Source organism: Pseudopodoces humilis, chromosome 31 (genome assembly GCF_049639895.1).
Source record: "Pseudopodoces humilis isolate 2021_Gansu_Grassland_sample_001 chromosome 31, ASM4963989v1, whole genome shotgun sequence".
NCBI classification, from domain to species: Eukaryota; Metazoa; Chordata; class Aves; order Passeriformes; family Paridae; genus Pseudopodoces; species Pseudopodoces humilis.
Genome location: NC_142230.1, coordinates 1,109,011 through 1,125,387, shown reverse-complemented (window position 1 = coordinate 1,125,387; position 16,377 = coordinate 1,109,011). Strand labels below are relative to the sequence as shown.

Genomic DNA, 16,377 nt, shown 5'->3' with positions numbered 1-16,377 from the left:
GTTCCCGCGGTTCCAAGAGCTGCCCCCTCCAGCCTCCACCTCCCGTGCCAAAAAGTGCTTTGAAACCTGCAGAGATCCGGAGCTTTTCCACAGAATTCTCCCCAGCCAGGTGATCTGACAGATATTCTGGGATGTCAATACCTGCATTGTTGGGAATGGGAACAAATCCCACTGGTGAAAGCAGCTGGATTAGTGCTGAGCTGCCTGGGAATTCCAGCCTGAGCACAGACCTTGTGCAAATCCCGGGGACCAGATCTGCAATGGCAACAAAAATATTCTCTTGGTATCTTGCTTTAAACATTTGCAGAGGTGTGGAAGGGATTTTTCCCTTTTTTCCATGATTTTCTTCTCCCAAAATTGTTAATTTTTGGATTCAGGCAACGTTGAATGTTTGTCCCGTGACACTCTCTGGGAAAACCATCCTTCACCTGTTTGCTTCAGGAAGAATTTGAGGGAGTTTTTAATCAAAACACCCAAAATAAAAAATTCCAGGGTTTTACAATATTTAGGCAGATATTCTACTTCCCACACCGGCCAGGGCTGTAAACTGGCGGCACATGGAAATCCAGACGTGACAGCCTGGAAGTCTGGTCATCTTTGGAGATACAAATGTCACTTTTTAAAACTAAAATGTCTCTTTTTAAAGAACTAAAACCCTTTTTTTAACATGCAGCTGATCTGTACTGTGCCTTCCCCAGCGCCACCCTCAGTTATTGCCATCCTTCTCCCCAAAACAGGTGATTTTGCCAAAAAATCCTTTCAGCTGGGAAAAGAACTTCCCCTTTGGAAGGGGAAATTAAAAATAAAAAGTCCGTGGGGCTCATGGGAACTGGTTTGGGTTATTTCTGGAGGACATAAAGCCGAGGATGTTGTCACCTTTTGGAGGGGAATCCCCGATTTCATTTCTGGAAGCATCCGTGTCTCAAAGCCGACCAAAACCGAGGCGGATTTATCTTTGCCTGGAATTCAGACCCGGCTGCGCCCCCAGCTCTTCCACAGAAAACCACCAGCAGCTTTTTTAGCCAAAAGCAGCATTTTTCTGGCCAGTGAATTCCCTCCCACGGGAGCCCAGGCCGGGCTGTGCCGCGTCAGGGCTTTTCCTGCCCGCGCCTCCTCCGGCCTCGCGCCCGTCCCGGGAGCGCGTCCGTGCCGGCGTGGGCCAGAGAGCCCAGCGAGCCCCTTTGGGCTAATGAACACCCTCTGGGGCTAATGAACACCCCTTGGGGCTAATGAACACCCTCTGGGGCTAATGAACACCCTCTGGGGCTAATGAACACCCTCTGGGGCTAATGAACACCCCTTGGGGCTAATGAACACCCTCTGGGGCTAATGAACACCCCTTGGGGCTAATGAACACCCTCTGGGGCTAATGAACACCCCTTGGGGCTAATGAACACCCTTTGGGGCTAATGAACACCCCTTGGGGCTAATGAACACCCCTTGGGGCTAATGAACACCCTCTGGGGCTAATGAACACCCCTTGGGGCTAATGAACACCCTCTGGGGCTAATGAACACCCCTTGGGGCTAATGAACACCCCTTGGGGCTAATGAACACCCCTTGGGGCTAATGAACATCCCTTGGGGCTAATGAACACCCTCTGGGGCTAATGAACACCCCTTGGGGCTAATGAACACCCTCTGGGGCTAATGAACACCCCTTGGGGCTAATTAGACGTGTTTCCCTCCTGCCGGCAGCTTCCCTCATCCCAAAGCAGAGCAAATCCTGCCGGGATGAGCAGAGCGGGCCACGGGGACCCCAAGCCCATCCTCTGCAGACACCCAGGAGGGGGACAGAGATCCGGGGTCCCCTCCCTTCCACCCCATCCCCTCTTGGGGCTGCTCTGTTTGATTCATCTGGACTTTTACTGCACTGTTCGATCAAATTCCCTGAGTTCTGGGACAAGAACACAAGGGCTCGGGTAACCCCCCCTTTTCTACCGAGGGAAAATTCTTTGGACTGCAGAGATTTCAACATTCAGGCTCACTTTCTGCTGTGTATTTTTTATTAAAACCCTGCGCCACTGGTGCGGTGCCCTGGCCCAGCCCCGCTCCTACACAGTAGGATGGGCTGGGCCACGTGTCCCCCTTCCTGGTGTCCCCAAGGGGGGTGACAGCAACTCCCACCCCTCCCGAACAGAAAATAAATTAGAAAGAATAAAAAAAAGCAAAACCGGGGGGGGCCGGGAGACACGGAGACCTTGTCACTGCAGTGTGGGGACACGGGGAGCCCCGTCACCTCTGGGGGCTGTCCTGGTGACACGGCTGGGGCAGTGGGGGACCCTGCACCCCGGGGTCCCCCAGCCGCACTCGGGGTGTCCCGGGAGGGGCTCAGGGCCGCCCCGGGGCCGCGGGCAGCAGCAGCGGCTTGGGCAGCACCGGGGGCTTCATGGACAGGGAGCGCTCCAGGGGAACGGGCCGGGGTCCCCAGGGCGTCCCCCCCGGTGTCCCCAGCGAGTGCATGCGGGTGAGGCCCCGAGCGGGCCCGGGGGGGCTGCCGGGGGTCCCCACGAGCGAGCGGCTGTGTGCCAGCGGCCGCCGCGGGCCCGGGGGGCTGTCGGGGGGCACGTCCAGGCGCAGCGGGGCGCGGTCGTGGGGCCCGAAGGGCGGCGCGGGGCCCGCGGAGCGCGGCAGGACCCGGTTGGCGAAGGAGCCGGAGCCGGGGGGGGACACGGGCCACCCCGAGCCCCGGAGCGGCCGCGGCGGAGCCTCTTCCCGGGCCGCCCTGCCCGGGGGACCCGGCCCGGGGGGCTCCCGCTCCCGCGGTGACCGGGCGGGGGGCGGCCCCGGGGGCTCGGGGGAGTCCGGGACCGGCCGGGGCGGCAGCGCGGGGTAGAGGCGGGGAACGGGCGGCTGCGCCGGGCTCTGCGGGGCGCACGGCGGCTCCGGGGGCGGCTTGGGGACGGCGGGGCGCTGGCACCAGGTGGCCACCAGCCCGGTGGCCAGGGCCCCCAGGGCGAAGGCGCCCAGCACGCAGCCCACGAGCACCGGCACCGGCACCGTCGGCTCGGGCCCGGGCCCGGGGTGCCGCACCCCTGCGGGATTACCTGTCAGCCCGGTGCCCGCGGGGTCCGATACCCCTCCAGACACCCCCCGGTCCCACTCACACTCCTGGGATTCCCCCTCCCTGAGTCTTCCCGTCCCTGGGGTCCCCCTCCCGTCCCTGGGGGTCTCACACTCGTCTCTGGGGTCCTCCCGGCTCCGCAGTCCCTCCCCAGTCCTTGATGCCCTCCTCCCCAGTCCCGGGGGTCGCTCTCCCAGCCCTGGAACACCCCTCCCTGGTCCCCAGGGTACTCAGACTGACCGTGGGCCAAGTCCTCCTGCTCGTCACTGTCCTTTGCAGCCCCTGTGAGAGCAGAGCGAGGTCGGGCCAGGCCCCGTCACATCCCTTGGAGCCATCCGTGTCCCCTCCCCGTCCTCCCCATCCTCTGGCATCACCCACGAGTGCCAGAACCTCCCCAGTGTCACCGTGGTGCCACCTGTGTCCCCACATTCCCCCACTTCACCTTGGCAGGTCTCACTGATCCCGAGGGATCCCTCCGTGTCCTGCTGGAAGCCACTCCTGGGACACAGAGGCGACATCACCCTCTGTCCCCGCTGTGTCCCTCACAGGGCAGGGTCCCAGGAGGTCGGGGATGAGAGGGACACTCACGGGAGCTCCTCAGAGAAGGGGACGCAGCCCCTGGAGGGCAGCCAGACACAATAGGGGTCCCGTGCGGCCAGGCAGCTCCTGCGGGGACACGGGGATGCAGCCGCCGCTCGTGTCCCTGTGCCCTCGCACATCCCCGTGCCCGCCCCGTCCCCTGCACGTCCTTGAGCCTTTGCACACTCCTGTGGCTCCACACCCTTGCACACTCGCACTCTTTGCACATCCTTGTACACGTTCATTCCCCGCACCCCCATTCCCGCGCCCCCCGCGCCCCCCGCAGCCCCTCACCCTCGGCAGGAGCTGTGGTGAGCGCAGCGGCTCAGGGGCAGCCGCAGCAGGCACCCGGCGAAGGCCACGATGAGCTCCCGGCCCGGCAGGTGCAGCTCCAGCCCCAGCACCCGGCTGGGGACCCCGGCCCCCCGCGGGCTGTGGCACCTGCACCCCACAGCAGCCGGGGTCAGCGCAGCCCACCCTGGCACCCCAAACCCCCGCAGTGCCTGAGAGCCCCCCGGCACCACCGGTCCCCACAGAGCCAGGACCCACCCCCAGGCCCCCCAACCAGACCCCCAGCACTCCCAGTACCCGTGGCCCCCACGAGCCCCCCATCCTCCCCAGCCCCACAATGCCCACAACCCCCCAGCCCCCTCCAGCATCCGTAAGCCCCCCCGAGACCCCCAGCCCTGGGCACCCCATGCCTGCCCCTCACCGTCCGGGGTCGTAGAGGCTGATCTCCTCCAGCAGCAGCGTCTTGGCACCGCTGTCCCTGCTGCCCCCCGGCTCTCGGGGGTCCCCTGGTGCCGGGGTGCCCCCGGGGGGCTGGGGGGCCTGGGGGCGCTGTGCAGCTGCCAGGACCTTCAGCACCCGCCCGTCCTCGGCACCCAGGAACAGCACGGTCTGGTTCCTGCGGGGCCCCGCGCCCGTGTCCACGGCCAGCTGGGTCAGCCTGGAGCAGGAGACGGCCTCGTACACCTGGGCTGGGGCTGACGGGGGCTTCCTGCCCCACACGCCCTTCACAAGAGCCTTGCACGAGGAGCGTGCCCACCCTGCAGCACACCCTGAACCTGCTCCCGTGAGCCCTGAGCCCAAAGCCCCTCCAGGCACGAGTCCATCCCATCCCCGAGGCCACCCTGTCCCCGAGGCCACCCTGTCCCCGAGGCCACCCTGTCCCTGCACCTGGTGCCGGTGTGGGTGAAGAGGGGCCGCCCGCCCGCGGGGCCCACGGCGCCGTGCAGCAGCGGGTGCTCCTTGGCGAACACCAGGGTCTCGTCAGGGAAGTCCCCAGAGGTGCCAACACCGGCAGCAGGTCCCATCCCGGCGCAGCAGCCCGGCCTGCGGCACAGCTGGTGTGGGGCGCGGTGTCTGCGGCACCTGGGCCTGTCCCGCTGTGGGGTGGGGGGTACCTGGGCTGGGGGACCCTGTCCTCTGGCACCGCGGTCCAGGTGGCCCCACGGGGCTCGGCGAAGGGACCCTCGAACGACCGCTCCACATCTGCCAGGTAGAAGGCGCAGACGGCCGAGCCAGGGATGCTGCGGTGACAGCGGTGGGGACAGGATGGCCTCGGTTTGAGCAGGGCCCCTCCATGTCCCAGGTGTGTTCCCGTGCTCTGCTTCCCTGGGTGTGTGTCCCTGTGTCCCCTGTGTGTCCCCTGTGTGTCCCCTGTGTGTCCCCTGTGTGTCCCCATGTCCTCCTGGGCAGCCCCCTCCCTGTGTCCCCGTGTCCCCGTGTGAGTCCCTACTCATGTCACCATCCCCCCGTCCCCCTGTCCCCATGTCCCTGCCTGTTGGGCTGGGTGCCAAAGAGGGCGAGGACAGCGGGGCGCCCGTGAAGGGTCTGGGGGGGCGTCACGGCCTCCAGGACATCGAAGTAGAAGACGGTGTCCCCAGGGACGGAGCACTGCAGCCGCACCTTCAGGAAGGACGTCCAGCGCCGCTCCAGCACCCGGGGGGACCCACCGCGGTCATTGCGGCACACCCGGGCCACCCGGGCCACCAGCACCTGCACAGGAACCCGGGTCAGCACCTGGGGTCAGCACCTGGACACCCTCGGGCATTGTCACTGTCCCCCTGGCACCCAGGGAGCACCCACAGGCCTGGCACCCTGGTGAGGGGCTCAGGAGCCTCCCCTGCCTCCACCCCAGCACCCCTGGGTGCTCCCCCGGAGCCCCCCGGCCCCGCACCCACCTTGCCCAGGGCGCTGAGCTCCACTGCCACCTCCCTGAAGAAGAAATAGACGTAGGGGCCGTAGGGCAGCACCTGGACAAAGTGGGGTTCTGGGGGGGCCAGGGGAGGGACCATCAGCCCCCGCCCCCTCCTGGCCTTGTCCCACACCCTTGTGCTCACCCCCTCCCCCGCATCCTGCCCCCCGTGTGTCCCCAAGGCACCCCCAGACTGCACCCCTGCCCCCCCAACCCCATCCCCACATCCCCCTGCCCCACTCCGCCACATCCCTCCACACCTGGAACCCCTACCCCACACCCTCCTACACCCTGTACCCCCCACCCCGTCCCCACAGACCCCCCCACTTCGGGGTACCCTGCAGCCAGCGGGAGCTGTACTTGAGGGTGCGCAGGGGAGCCTGCCCGGGGCTCAGGCTGCGGTAAATCACGGCATCACTCGCCTGGGAATCGGCCACCGTGGCCGAGTACAGGCTGCCATCTGCGGGGGGGACACACCGGGTCACCCCTGTGCCCCCCCGGCCACCCCCGTGTCCCCCCACCTGCCCGGCACCCACCAACGAAGAGGGCGACGATGCTTTGCTTGGCGTCAAAGGGGCACCGGGCCTGGCCACTGACCTCGTCACCCTGCTGCGCCAGGCTGTTCACCTGGGGGGGGACACGCCCAGGGGCCGTGAGACCCCCCCCCAATACTCAGCACCCCCTTGTGCCATCCCCAACCCCAGCACGGACGTGGCTGAGAACCTCCACACTCATCACACATCTGGGAGGGGGGGCCGAGACCCCCCAGCTCATCCCAGCCACCCCCGGGGGGCTGCGAGACCCCTCAGCCCCGGTCCCGCGGCCCCGGGACCCCCACCTGGTAGGTGCGGCACAGGGGGCTGAAGGCGTTGGTGCCACAGGCCAGGAGGGTCTCGGCGTCGCGGGGCACCAGCACCCGGATGTAGTTGTGACACTCGTCCTGCGGGGGGGACACGGGGGGACCCCGGCGTCACCACCTTCTCGTGCCCCGAGACCCTGTTTGCCCCCACCCTTGGTGCCTTCAAACCCCGCACCCCAAATCCCCCCCTCCTCAACGCCGCTCCCACCCCTCGGCACCCCCTCACCTGCCGCCGGCCCCGCATGGCGCAGTTCGCCCTGTCCTGCGTCTCCCAGGTGAGGTGCTGCCAGGGGAGACGGGGGCAGGGGGTGGGTGGGCACGGGACTCTCGCCCTGTGTGCCCCCCTTGTCCCCAGGGTCGCTGTTCCCGTCCCCCTTACCCGCTCCGGGTACAGCGTCCCCTTGTCCTGCCCCAGCTCGAAGGCGTAGATGTGATCCCTGGGGGGGTGGTGAGTGTGAGAGGGGGTCTGGGGGTGTGAGAGGGGGTCTGGGGGTGTGAGAGGGGGTCTGGGGGGTGTGAGAGGGGGTCTGGGGGGTGTGAGAGGGGGTCTGGGGGGTGTGAGAGGGGGTCTGGGGGGTGTGAGAGGGGGTCTGGGGGGTGTGAGAGGGGGTCTGGGGGGTGTGAGAGGGGGTCTGGGGGTGTGAGAGGGGGTCTGGGGGGTGTGAGAGGGGGTCTGGGGGGTGTGAGAGGGGGTCTGGGGGGTGTGAGAGGGGACACGGGCACAACGCGCCGGCCACACGTACAGGGCAGGAACGGGGGCACACCGACACTGACGGGGGAGCACGAGCGTGCAAATCCTTGCACAAGCACACACGAGGATGCTCAGGCACAGACACGAGCACCGGGGGCTCGGGCTCTGCTCACCGGGCGGCCACGAAGAGCGTCCCGTTGAGCCGCAGCATCCGCTGGAAGTCGAGGCCGAGCCGGGCCGTGCCGTTGTCCCCCCGCAGGCCCCCGAAGCGCGGGTAGGCGGCGGTGGCTGCGGGCCGGGAGGACACGGTGACACCCCGGCAGCCCCCGAGCCCCCGGCCGCCCCCCGAGCCCCGCTCACCTGCCAGCCCCACGGTGCTGCGAGCCACCAGGTCCCGCGGGAACGGCTGGGCGGGCGCCCCGGCGAGGAGGAGGAGGAGGAGGAGGAGGACGAAGGGCAGCGGGAGCCCCGGCATCGCGGGTGGGGCTGAGAGCGACCCCCCCGCCCCGCCCCGGGTTGCGAGCGGGGGGAAACTGAGGCGCGGGGATGGGGGCGGGAGTGGGGACAGTGTGGGGACGGTGCTCCCAGTGTCCCCAGTCCTCTCAGTGGTCCCCACGACCCCCTCCCAGTGTCCGCAGTGCCCCTGCTGCAATGCTCCTGTCCCGAAGTCCCCAGTGCCCCCGTCCCAGTGCTCCCAGTGCTCCCAGTGCTCCCAGTGCTCCGGGAGCTGCTGCCAGCGGTGCCACTTCCCCCGGCGCAGGAGTGCAGCGCCAGTGCCCCGCTGTACGGCACCCCGAAACACCCCTGCTACACCCCGACACCGCTCTCACCGCACCCCAAGCTCCCCCCAACACTCCAACAGTCCCGCGACAACCTCACAACAGCCAGCGTCCCACCCAAACCCCTACAACACCCCAAAACCACCCTGTCGCAACACTCCATGGTCCCGTGCAGCACCCTGCACACCCCCTGTCCCAAACCCACCCCGAACCCGGCCCGTTCCGACCCTCCCCGCCCCCTGTCCCAACACCCCCCAACCCCCGCCCCTCCCGACCCCTCGGCGCTCGGTACCGGCTCCGCTCCCCGCTCGGTCCCGAGCGGCTCCGCCCCGGAACGGGCCGGGACCGGGCACCGGCCGGAGCGGGGCCGGGGGCGGGACCGGGGACCCCCGTGGGACTGCACAGCCCCCGCCGCGGGACTCCCCCCGCGGCCACCCTATAGATAGGCGTTAATCCCCGTTAATGAGATGATCCTCATTAACTGCCGAGGGTTTGCACGCGCGTGTGCGCGGGCACAGCTGTGACACCCCCACCCCCCCGTGTCGGTGCGCGCGCCCGCTCGCAGCTGGGGGCGCGCGCCCGCGTGAGACTCCCCCAAACCCCCCCACACGCGTGTGCGGAGCGGCGGCCACCCGAGTGTCCCCTTCTGTCCCCAGGGTGGGGACCTGTCACCCGCACCAGCGTGCGGCCGCTCGCTCGCCCGAGCGGGGACCGGGAGCGACTGGGAATTACTGGGACATACTGGGAGCTGTCCCCCGTGTCCCGCCCAGGCTCCGGTCCCCATGTGTCACCGGCTGTCCCGGGGCGCGGAGGGGACCCTGGGGACACGTCAGGGGTGGAGGGCGCTGGGGACGCCCCGAGGCTCGGGGGGCGCGGGGGGTCCCGCGGGGCGGGCACGGGTGACACCTGCTGGCACCGCCTGGAATGGCACCTCCCGGGCACCGAGGGGGGCGGTGTCCCCGGACCGCGGGTGGCAGCCCTGGGGACACAACGGTGTCCCCGGAGGGTTGACCGTGTCCCCGAGGCCACCCCGGGGGTGGCACCGTCCGCGGCAGGTGACAGTGGGGGAACACGGAGGACGGGGGACACGCACACGACACACGGGGGACACGCACAGGACACACGGGGGACACGGACAGGACACACGGGGGACACGGTGACACTCACAGGACACGGTGACACGCACAGGACACACAGGGGACACGCACAGGACACACGGGGGACGCGGAGCTGTCCCCATGTCCCCTGGCCCTGCAGGGGGCGCGATCTCGGGCGCGGGTGAGGCCCCGCCCCGTCATGGCGGGCGCGCGCGTGCTCGTGCACGTGAGGCGCCCGGGGGCGGGGGGGGCGGCGGAGTTCGGGCAGGTCCGGGGGCACCGGGGGGACCGGGGGGGGACCGGGGGGGCTGGGGGGTAACGGGCGGGGGAGGGGGAGCGGCCGCTGCAGCGTCGTGGCTGTCGCGGTGCGGTGACAGCGGGCGCGGTGTCCCCGTGGCTGTCGCGGTGCGGTGACAGCGGGCGCGGTGTCCCCGTGGCTGTCGCGGTGCGGTGACAGCGGGCGCGGTGTCCCCGCAGAGTGTCACCGGCGTGTTCTGCCCGGGACACTCGGACGTGGCCCTGGTGAGCTGCGGGCTGGAGCGCGGCCGCTTCCTCATCTCCGATGTCCCCTTCCCCGGCTCCGCCGTCACCGTCCTCAAGGTGCGCCGGGCCACCAGTCCCCGTGTCCCCCCCAAGGGAGCCATCGCACCCCTGACGTCCCCTGTCCCCGCAGAGACCCCCGTTCTGCCCCGCCAAGCTGGGAGGGGCCGCGCTGGGTGGCCGGGGGGGACAGCCGGGGGTGGCCGCAGCAGTGGCCGTGCTGCTGGAGGCCGCCTGCGGCCGCGTCCTGCTCACCCGCCGGGCCACCACCCTGCGCCACTTCCCCAATGTTTGGGTGCCACCAGGTGAGTGCGAGGACGGGGCTCAGGAGCTCTGGGGTCCCCTGACCCCTCACTCGGGTGGGGACGGGTGTTTTGGGGTCCCCTGAGCCCTGTCCCCCCGCACAGGTGGGCACTTGGAGCCAGGAGAAGAGGTGAGGTGACACCGTGGGGAGGGCAGGGGGTGCCCAGGTGAGTGCGGGGGACACAGGTGTCCCCTGACACCCCGAGCCCCCAGCTGGTGGCCGCAGGGCTGCGGGAACTGGCCGAGGAGACGGGGCTGCGCCTGGAGCCCGGGACCTTCTCGTGGCACCTGCTGGGCCTCTGGGAGGTAACGACCCCCCCTCACCCGGGGCTGGACAGGGGGTGACACCCCCAGGTGCCCGCCCTGCCCCACGGGTCACCCCTGCTCCCCACAGTCCCTGTTCCCCCCCACGCTGAGCTGGGGGCCACCGCGCTGCCACCACATTGTCACCTACCTAGGGCTGCGCTCGGCCGAGCCCCGCGAGCGGCTGCAGGTGGGGAGCGCCCCCGAGGGGGTCCCTCCGTGGGTGGGGGGTCCCTCGGTGGGTGGGGTCCCTCGGTGGGTGGGGGGTCCCTCGTGGTGTTGCAGTCCCTCTCTGGATGGGGGTCTCTCTGAGGGTGGGGTCCCTCCAAGGGTGGGGGTCTCTATCGCGGTTGGGGTCTCTCCCCCTGTGGGGGACCCTCCCTCCACGGGGGTCCATACCCAGGCCCGGCTGTGTCCGAGCCCGTGTGAGGTCAGCGCCGTGGCCTGGCTGGAGCCTGCGGTCCTGGAGGCCATCGCTGCCACCGAGGATGGAGCCGAGGGATCGGGACCGGGATCGGGACCGGGATCGGGATCGGGATCATTGCCCGGAGAGCTGCCGGCCACCGTGGGGTGAGCCGCTCCTGACACCGTGGGGTCAGGGACGTGAGGCTGGAGAACACCTGGGGCTGTCCAACCTCCCCATGGCCCCATCCCTGACCCCTTTCCCTGTCCCAGGATCACGGAGCTGAGCGCCGACGGCTTCCGGAGCTCCCGGATTCCCACCGGGATCCTTCTGCGCCGGGCCCCGGCCCACGGCCCCGACCTGGAGCGCGTCAGCACCGGCACCAAATTCGCGCTGGGGAGGTGGCGGGCGGGGCCCGGCCAGCGGGACCGGGAATAAAGCGCTTCCCTCGCGATCCGAGTCCGTGTTGGAGTGGGGACATGGAGAGCCCAGGAATGGGCCGGGGGTTCCGCGGTTTCCGGTGGATTCCAGGGGGATGGAGCAGGGTACACCCCCTTCCCAGAGCTGCTGGGATGGGGACACAGAGTGGGGCACGGAATAGGACACAGGCCAGGTGTGTGCCTCAGTTTCCCGGTTTAATGCCACGGCCCCGCTCTCGCCTCGGCCCGCAGGATCCGCAGCAGCGCGGCGTGGACGCCCTCGTCCATGAATCCCTGCGGAGGAGGGAGTGTGGCTTTTCTCAGGACCCCACCTTGGTGCCCCCACCCCCCAGAGACCCCGGGCAGGGCCGGGGTGTCCCACCTGGGCAGCCTGGAGAAGGTGGCTCCGGTACACGGCCACGGTGTCCCGGTGCTGCTTCTCCTGGACCTGGCGGGGGCACAGGGTGACACTGGGTGACTCAGAGCGACAAGAGGTTACCGAGGGTGACACCATGTGACACCGGGCGCTGTCCCCACCTCCAGCTGGAGCTGGAGCCGGGCGCTCCGGCCCCGCAGCCCCAACACCTCGGCCGAGAGTTTCTCCGTCTCCGCCAGCAGCTGCTTCAGCTGGGGGGGAAAAGTCAGGGGCAGATTTGGGGGGCTGGTTGCTCCCAGCGCCCCCCAGAGCCCCCTTGGTCCCTGTCAGCCCCCAAAATCCCCCTCAGTTCCCCCCTCACTCCCCGAGGTCCCCCCAAATGGGGCTGGGAGGTGGAACAGGATGACGATAGGGATGGGAAAGGGATGATGATGGTGGAAAAAGGACTGGGAAGGGGATGGGAAGGATATGGGGATGGATATGGGAGGGAGGGGAAGATGGGAAGGGGTCGGCAGTGGGGACAAGGACGGGAGGAGGATGCTGACGGGAATGGGATGGTGCTGGGAAGGTCTCGTCCCCGTTCCCAGCCCGTTCCTCACCTTCCCGTCCTTGTCCCGGCAGGCGCGCTCCAGCCGAGCCGCCCGCTCCCGCAGCGCTGCCAGGCTGCGCTCCAGCCCCTCGGCCGTGCCCCGCAGCTCCCGCAGCTCCCGCTCCCGCCCGGCCGCCCTCGCCTCCGCCGCCGCCGCCGCCTCCCGCCACCGCTCCGCCTCCGAGCCCGGCGGCTCCGCTGGGACCCCGGCGGTGCCGCGCTCCGGGCCCTGCGGAGCGCCGGCACCCACCGCCGCTCCCGGTTCTCCCGGTATCCCGCCCTCCCCGCCGCTCCCGGGGCTTTCCCCGGCCTCTCCCTCCATCTCCGTGAGGAGCTGCAGGGCCTCGTGCTGGGACCGCACCAGCGCGTCCAGCCTCCGGTGCAGGTCCCGGAGAATTCCGGCCCCGGCGTCGCCTCCCGCGTCCCGCACCCGCGCTCCCAGCCCGTCCCGCAGCACCCGCAGCTCCCGGCGCAGCCGCCAGGCCTCGTCCCGCTTCCCGGGATCCCGCAGCTCCCGCAGCTCCTGCTGCAGCCGCTCCCGCTCCCGGCCCAGCCGCGCCAGCTCCACCAGGAGCTTCCCGTTGCCCTCCCGCAGCTCCAGCAGCTCCTTCTCCATCCTCCCGGCCTCCCTCGGGATCTCCTCCCTGCCCTTCCCGCCCGAAGCCGGCTCCGTGCCGTTCCCTGCGCCCCGGCACTCTGCCGCTGGCTCCCCACGGAGCTTTTCCAGGAGGATTTGGGATCCCTGGAGTATCCTGGCATGGATCTGGTCCTGGTGCTCCAGCGCCTGCTCCAGCCCGGCCGCCAGCCGCTCCCAGGCGCTCCGACCCGCGGCCTCGTCCCGCAGGGAATCCTCCGCCTCCCGACGCAGCTCCTGGCTCCGGGAGAAGGCGCCGGCCTTTGCTTCCCGCATTTTGGAGCACTCCTCTCCCAGCCAGACCAGGAACGGGATCAGCGCCGGAGCCTCGGCGCTGCCGTGTCCTCCTTCCCACTCTTCATCCCTCGTCCTCTTCCTCAGCTCCGCCACGCGCCGGGCCAGGAGCTCCAGGCAGGCGCCGTCATCCTCCTCCTCATCCTCACCCTCATCCCGCCCCGGCAGGAGCCGCACGAGCTCCCGCAGCTGCCGCCGGATGCCCTCAGCAGCTTCCTCCAGCCGCCGGCATTCCAGAGTCTTCCTCGCCATCTCCTCCCGCAGCCGCCGAGCAGCGCGTCCGTCCCGCTCCTCCTCCTCCTCCTCCTCGCCCTGGATTCCCACCTGTCCAGCACCATTCTCTGCTGGGAGGAAAAACACAATCCCGATTCCCCGATTTGTCCCTGTTTTTTCCAATTTCCCCCTGTTTTCTCCCCATTTCCCTGTACCGTGCCGGGCGTGGGTGGGGAGACAAAGCTCCACACTGGCGCTCCTGAGACAAACCAGCCTCGTTTATTACCCAGAGCTGACTGAAATCCCCAATTCCAACCTCCCGGGCCTGACACCTCTGACATTTCTGTCCCTGCCCGGCGCCCCGGCCATTCCTGCGCTTTCTGCTCAGCAGGGATGGGGCTGGCTCCCCTGGAACTGATCCAGGGATATGTTCAGCCATGAGCTGGCCTGCCCGAGCTGCATTTGTGTTATGGTCACTTTGTCCAGCCCAGGCCAGCCGTACTGTGACAACACTGTGACATTTCCCCCCATTTTTTCCTTTTTCTGGGGGCGCTCCGGGAGGTCTCACCTCTCCTCCCGTGCTGCGGGACCTTTCCGGTGCCGTTCCCGGTGCCATTTCCTGTGCCATTCCTGGTGCCATTCCCGGTGCCATTCCCGGTGCCATTCCCAGTGTCCTTGTCCCTCTTGTGGCTCTGCAGCAGCTCGGCCACTTCCCGGCTGCCGTGAGCCAGCGCCAGCTCCAGCGCCGTCCTGAGCCGTGGGTGACACGGACGGACACGGGGACACAAGGGGACAGTGAGCGCTGCCGGGGGGGGCACAGGTGACCCCCATCCCCCCGCAGCGGTGACACCCTTGGGGACACCACGTACCGATGTCCCCAGGGCATCCCAGTGTCCCCAGTGTCCCCAGTGTCCCCTGTCACCCACCTGCCGTCCCTGTCGGCCAGCCCGGGCTCGGCCCCGCGCCGCAGGAGCTGGGCACAAACGGCCGCGTGGTTCCCCCGCGCCGCCAGCATCAGCGGGGTCTGGCCGTGCTGGGGGGACACGCGGGGTGACCTCGCTGTCCCCCGCCAGCCCCCGCTGTCCCCCTGTCCCCACTCACAGTGTCGGGGGTGTCCAGCGGGGCCTCGTGGTCGCAGAGCAGGAGGACGCTGGAGGCGCAGCCCGAGGAGGCTGCAGGGGTCGGTGTCACTGCCGGGCTCTGGGGGACCTCTGGTGTCCCCCGCGTCCCAGGGTGTCCCCGGGTCCCCCCCCCTCACCGGCCCAGTGCAGCGGTGTCCGGTTCTGCCCATCCACGTGGCGCTCGTTGGCTCCGTGCTGGGGGGACAGCGGGAAGGGACCCCCGGGATGGGAACGGTGCTGGACCCCCATCCCAGCCCTGTTCCCATCCTCACCTCCATCCTCATCCTCCTCTGCATCCCCATCCGTGTCCTTATTCCTGTCTCTATCCTGAGCTCCATCCCTGTTTTCACCCCCAGCTCTGTCCCACTCCCATTCCCATTCCCATTCCCATTCCCATTCCCATTCCCATTCCCATTCCCACTCCTATTCCCACTCCCATTCCCATTTCCATTCCCGTCCCGCTCCGTACCTGCAGCAGCACCTTCACGCACTGGGGCTGGCAGGCGATGGTGGCCAAGTGCAGGGCGGTGCTGCCTGTGGGGACAGGACGGACGCTGGGGACATCCCGGGGGACAACCGCTCCCCTAAGGGACACCCCCGGGGGACACCCCTCCTTGGGGACACTTCCCAGGCTGCTCCCGGGGATCCCTGCCTTGGGGTGCAGCTCTGGGCTCCTCCAGAGGTGACACAGGGACCTGGCTGGCTGTGTCCCAGGTGTCCCCAAGGTGTCCCAGGTGTCCCCAGGTGTCCCCACCTACCGTCATCGTTGGTCTCGTTGGCGGGGGCCCCGTGCTCCAGCAGCAGCGTCAGGCACTCGGTGAGACCCTGGGCCGCGGCCAGGTGGAGCCTGGGGGGGCGAGAGGTGGCCGTGAGCAGTGCGGCCCCCCCGGGACCCCCCCGTGTCCCCCCTCGGTGACATACGCGGACTGTCCCCTGGCGTTGAGCTTGGCGGGGCGGGCGGCCTTGCGGGCGGCCAGGGCGGCCACCCGGGCCACGTCCCCGCGAGTCACCGCGTCCAGGAGCTTCTGGTCCCGCCGCGTCCAGCTCTCCATCTGCGGGGGTGGGACCCCACATCCAGCTCGGGACCCCCAGCCCGGGACAGGACCCCCCCCCCGCCCCCAGCGTGGCTCCCCTCACGCATCTCCTGCCTCAGTTTCCCCGCTCCGTGAGGGATCCCGGAGCCCCGCGGAGCCGGGAGGGGCGGAGAGGCCGCAGCGTGTCCCGGCCTGTGCCCGCCCGGCTGGTTTGGCGAGTGCCACCGAGCCGGGCTGGGCTCCAGCGTGGCACCGGGCGGGGGTGGCACCTGCACCGGGGACTGGGATTGGGACCGGGGACCTCCACCGGGAGCAGGGACAGAGACCCGGGTCTGGGAACGGGAACCGGGACTGGGAGCCGGGATGGGCGGCGGCACCGGCAGCGGGGCCAGGGCTGGGGGCGAGCCCGTGGGAGCTGGGGGCTGCATTGGGGTCAGGATCGGGGATGAATCCGGGATGGAGGCTGGGAGTGAGGCTCAGAGTGCGGGTGCCATCGGGACCAGCATCAGAACCGGGATCGGGATTGGGATTGCAGCCGGCACGGGGCCCCCGTTCCCTCCCGGGACTCACCGTCACTTGCGAGCTGGAGCAGGAGAATATCCTCTTCATGGCCGGGACCCCCGGCGACCCCCGCGGGAGCTTCCGGACCCCCGCCCCCTTCGCTCGGCCCCCCGTCCCACCCTCGCTGCGGGACCCCCGGGAGCCGCCGCTCCGGGGCCGCGTCCTCGGCCCGCCCCGCCCCGCGCCCGGTCCCGCACCGGGCTCCGGCACCGCCCCGGGAACGGCTCCGCCCTGCAGGTGCGCCCCAAACCCGGCCCCATCGCCCCCCGGCCGAGACCCCCCGGCTGAGACCCTCCCCCTCTCCCCACCGGCTGAGATC

The 16,377-nt window shown here is 69.2% G+C and overlaps 3 protein-coding genes across 5 annotated transcripts; 1 reads left to right on the top strand and 2 right to left on the bottom strand.

Annotated features, from left to right (window-relative positions):
• Nucleotides 1-1,983: 1,983 nt before the first annotated feature.
• On the bottom strand, nucleotides 1,984-8,529 carry SEMA6C (semaphorin 6C). Of its 2 annotated transcripts, XM_088068677.1 has the most exons (18): nucleotides 8,464-8,529; nucleotides 7,753-7,925; nucleotides 7,566-7,680; nucleotides 7,081-7,138; nucleotides 6,928-6,984; nucleotides 6,681-6,782; nucleotides 6,379-6,469; nucleotides 6,180-6,302; nucleotides 5,829-5,917; nucleotides 5,426-5,643; nucleotides 5,049-5,174; nucleotides 4,822-4,977; nucleotides 4,355-4,591; nucleotides 3,937-4,083; nucleotides 3,652-3,729; nucleotides 3,506-3,561; nucleotides 3,304-3,345; nucleotides 1,984-3,034 (listed from the first exon to the last, which is right to left on the bottom strand). In XM_088068677.1, the coding sequence occupies exons 2-18, from the start codon at nucleotides 7,865-7,867 to the stop codon at nucleotides 2,331-2,333; spliced, it is 2,514 nt and encodes an 837-aa protein (XP_087924803.1). In that variant the 5' UTR covers nucleotides 7,868-7,925; nucleotides 8,464-8,529; the 3' UTR covers nucleotides 1,984-2,330. The 2 variants fall into 2 exon arrangements, with proteins under 2 accessions (XP_087924803.1, XP_087924802.1); XM_088068676.1 differs by lacking the exon at nucleotides 8,464-8,529 and having other exon boundaries at nucleotides 7,753-8,295.
• A 703-nt stretch (nucleotides 8,530-9,232) lies between these two features.
• Nucleotides 9,233-11,335, top strand: NUDT17 (nudix hydrolase 17). The gene is made up of 8 exons (XM_014261981.2): nucleotides 9,233-9,536; nucleotides 9,746-9,868; nucleotides 9,942-10,113; nucleotides 10,216-10,241; nucleotides 10,325-10,417; nucleotides 10,506-10,604; nucleotides 10,818-10,984; nucleotides 11,090-11,335. The coding sequence occupies exons 1-8, from the start codon at nucleotides 9,468-9,470 to the stop codon at nucleotides 11,253-11,255; spliced, it is 915 nt and encodes a 304-aa protein (XP_014117456.2). The 5' UTR covers nucleotides 9,233-9,467; the 3' UTR covers nucleotides 11,256-11,335.
• Nucleotides 11,336-11,395: 60 nt separating this feature from the next.
• ANKRD35 (ankyrin repeat domain 35) lies at nucleotides 11,396-16,165 on the bottom strand. 2 transcript variants are annotated; one of them, XM_088068552.1, is made up of 12 exons: nucleotides 16,068-16,165; nucleotides 15,385-15,515; nucleotides 15,222-15,310; nucleotides 14,933-14,997; nucleotides 14,601-14,658; nucleotides 14,444-14,514; nucleotides 14,269-14,375; nucleotides 13,911-14,092; nucleotides 12,212-13,473; nucleotides 11,774-11,863; nucleotides 11,619-11,684; nucleotides 11,396-11,530 (listed from the first exon to the last, which is right to left on the bottom strand). In XM_088068552.1, the coding sequence occupies exons 1-12, from the start codon at nucleotides 16,104-16,106 to the stop codon at nucleotides 11,453-11,455; spliced, it is 2,238 nt and encodes a 745-aa protein (XP_087924678.1). In that variant the 5' UTR covers nucleotides 16,107-16,165; the 3' UTR covers nucleotides 11,396-11,452. The 2 variants fall into 2 exon arrangements, with proteins under 2 accessions (XP_087924678.1, XP_087924679.1); XM_088068553.1 differs by having other exon boundaries at nucleotides 12,212-13,470.
• Between the last annotated feature and the right edge of the window lie 212 nt (nucleotides 16,166-16,377).

Bases quoted from the DNA above. Each gene is read 5' to 3' on its own strand.
- NUDT17 (XM_014261981.2), top strand. From the start codon at position 9,468: ATGGCGGGCGCGCGCGTGCTCGTGCACGTGAGGCGCCCGGGGGCGGGG. The intron at 9,869-9,941 runs GTGCGCCGGGCC...CTGTCCCCGCAG, and splicing joins CCGCCGTCACCGTCCTCAAG to AGACCCCCGTTCTGCCCCGC. The intron at 10,242-10,324 runs GTGAGGTGACAC...CCGAGCCCCCAG, and splicing joins ACTTGGAGCCAGGAGAAGAG to CTGGTGGCCGCAGGGCTGCG.
- SEMA6C (XM_088068677.1), bottom strand. From the start codon at position 7,867: ATGCCGGGGCTCCCGCTGCCCTTCGTCCTCCTCCTCCTCCTCCTCCTC. The intron at 4,978-5,048 runs GTACCCCCCACC...GCTGTGCCGCAG, and splicing joins GACAGGGTCCCCCAGCCCAG to GCCGGGCTGCTGCGCCGGGA. The intron at 4,592-4,821 runs GTGCAGGGACAG...CTCCTGCTCCAG, and splicing joins TTCACCCACACCGGCACCAG to GCTGACCCAGCTGGCCGTGG.
- ANKRD35 (XM_088068552.1), bottom strand. From the start codon at position 16,106: ATGAAGAGGATATTCTCCTGCTCCAGCTCGCAAGTGACG. The intron at 11,685-11,773 runs GTGGGGACAGCG...TGCCCCCGCCAG, and splicing joins GGCTCCAGCTCCAGCTGGAG to GTCCAGGAGAAGCAGCACCG. The intron at 11,531-11,618 runs GTGGGACACCCC...CCTCCTCCGCAG, and splicing joins ACCTTCTCCAGGCTGCCCAG to GGATTCATGGACGAGGGCGT.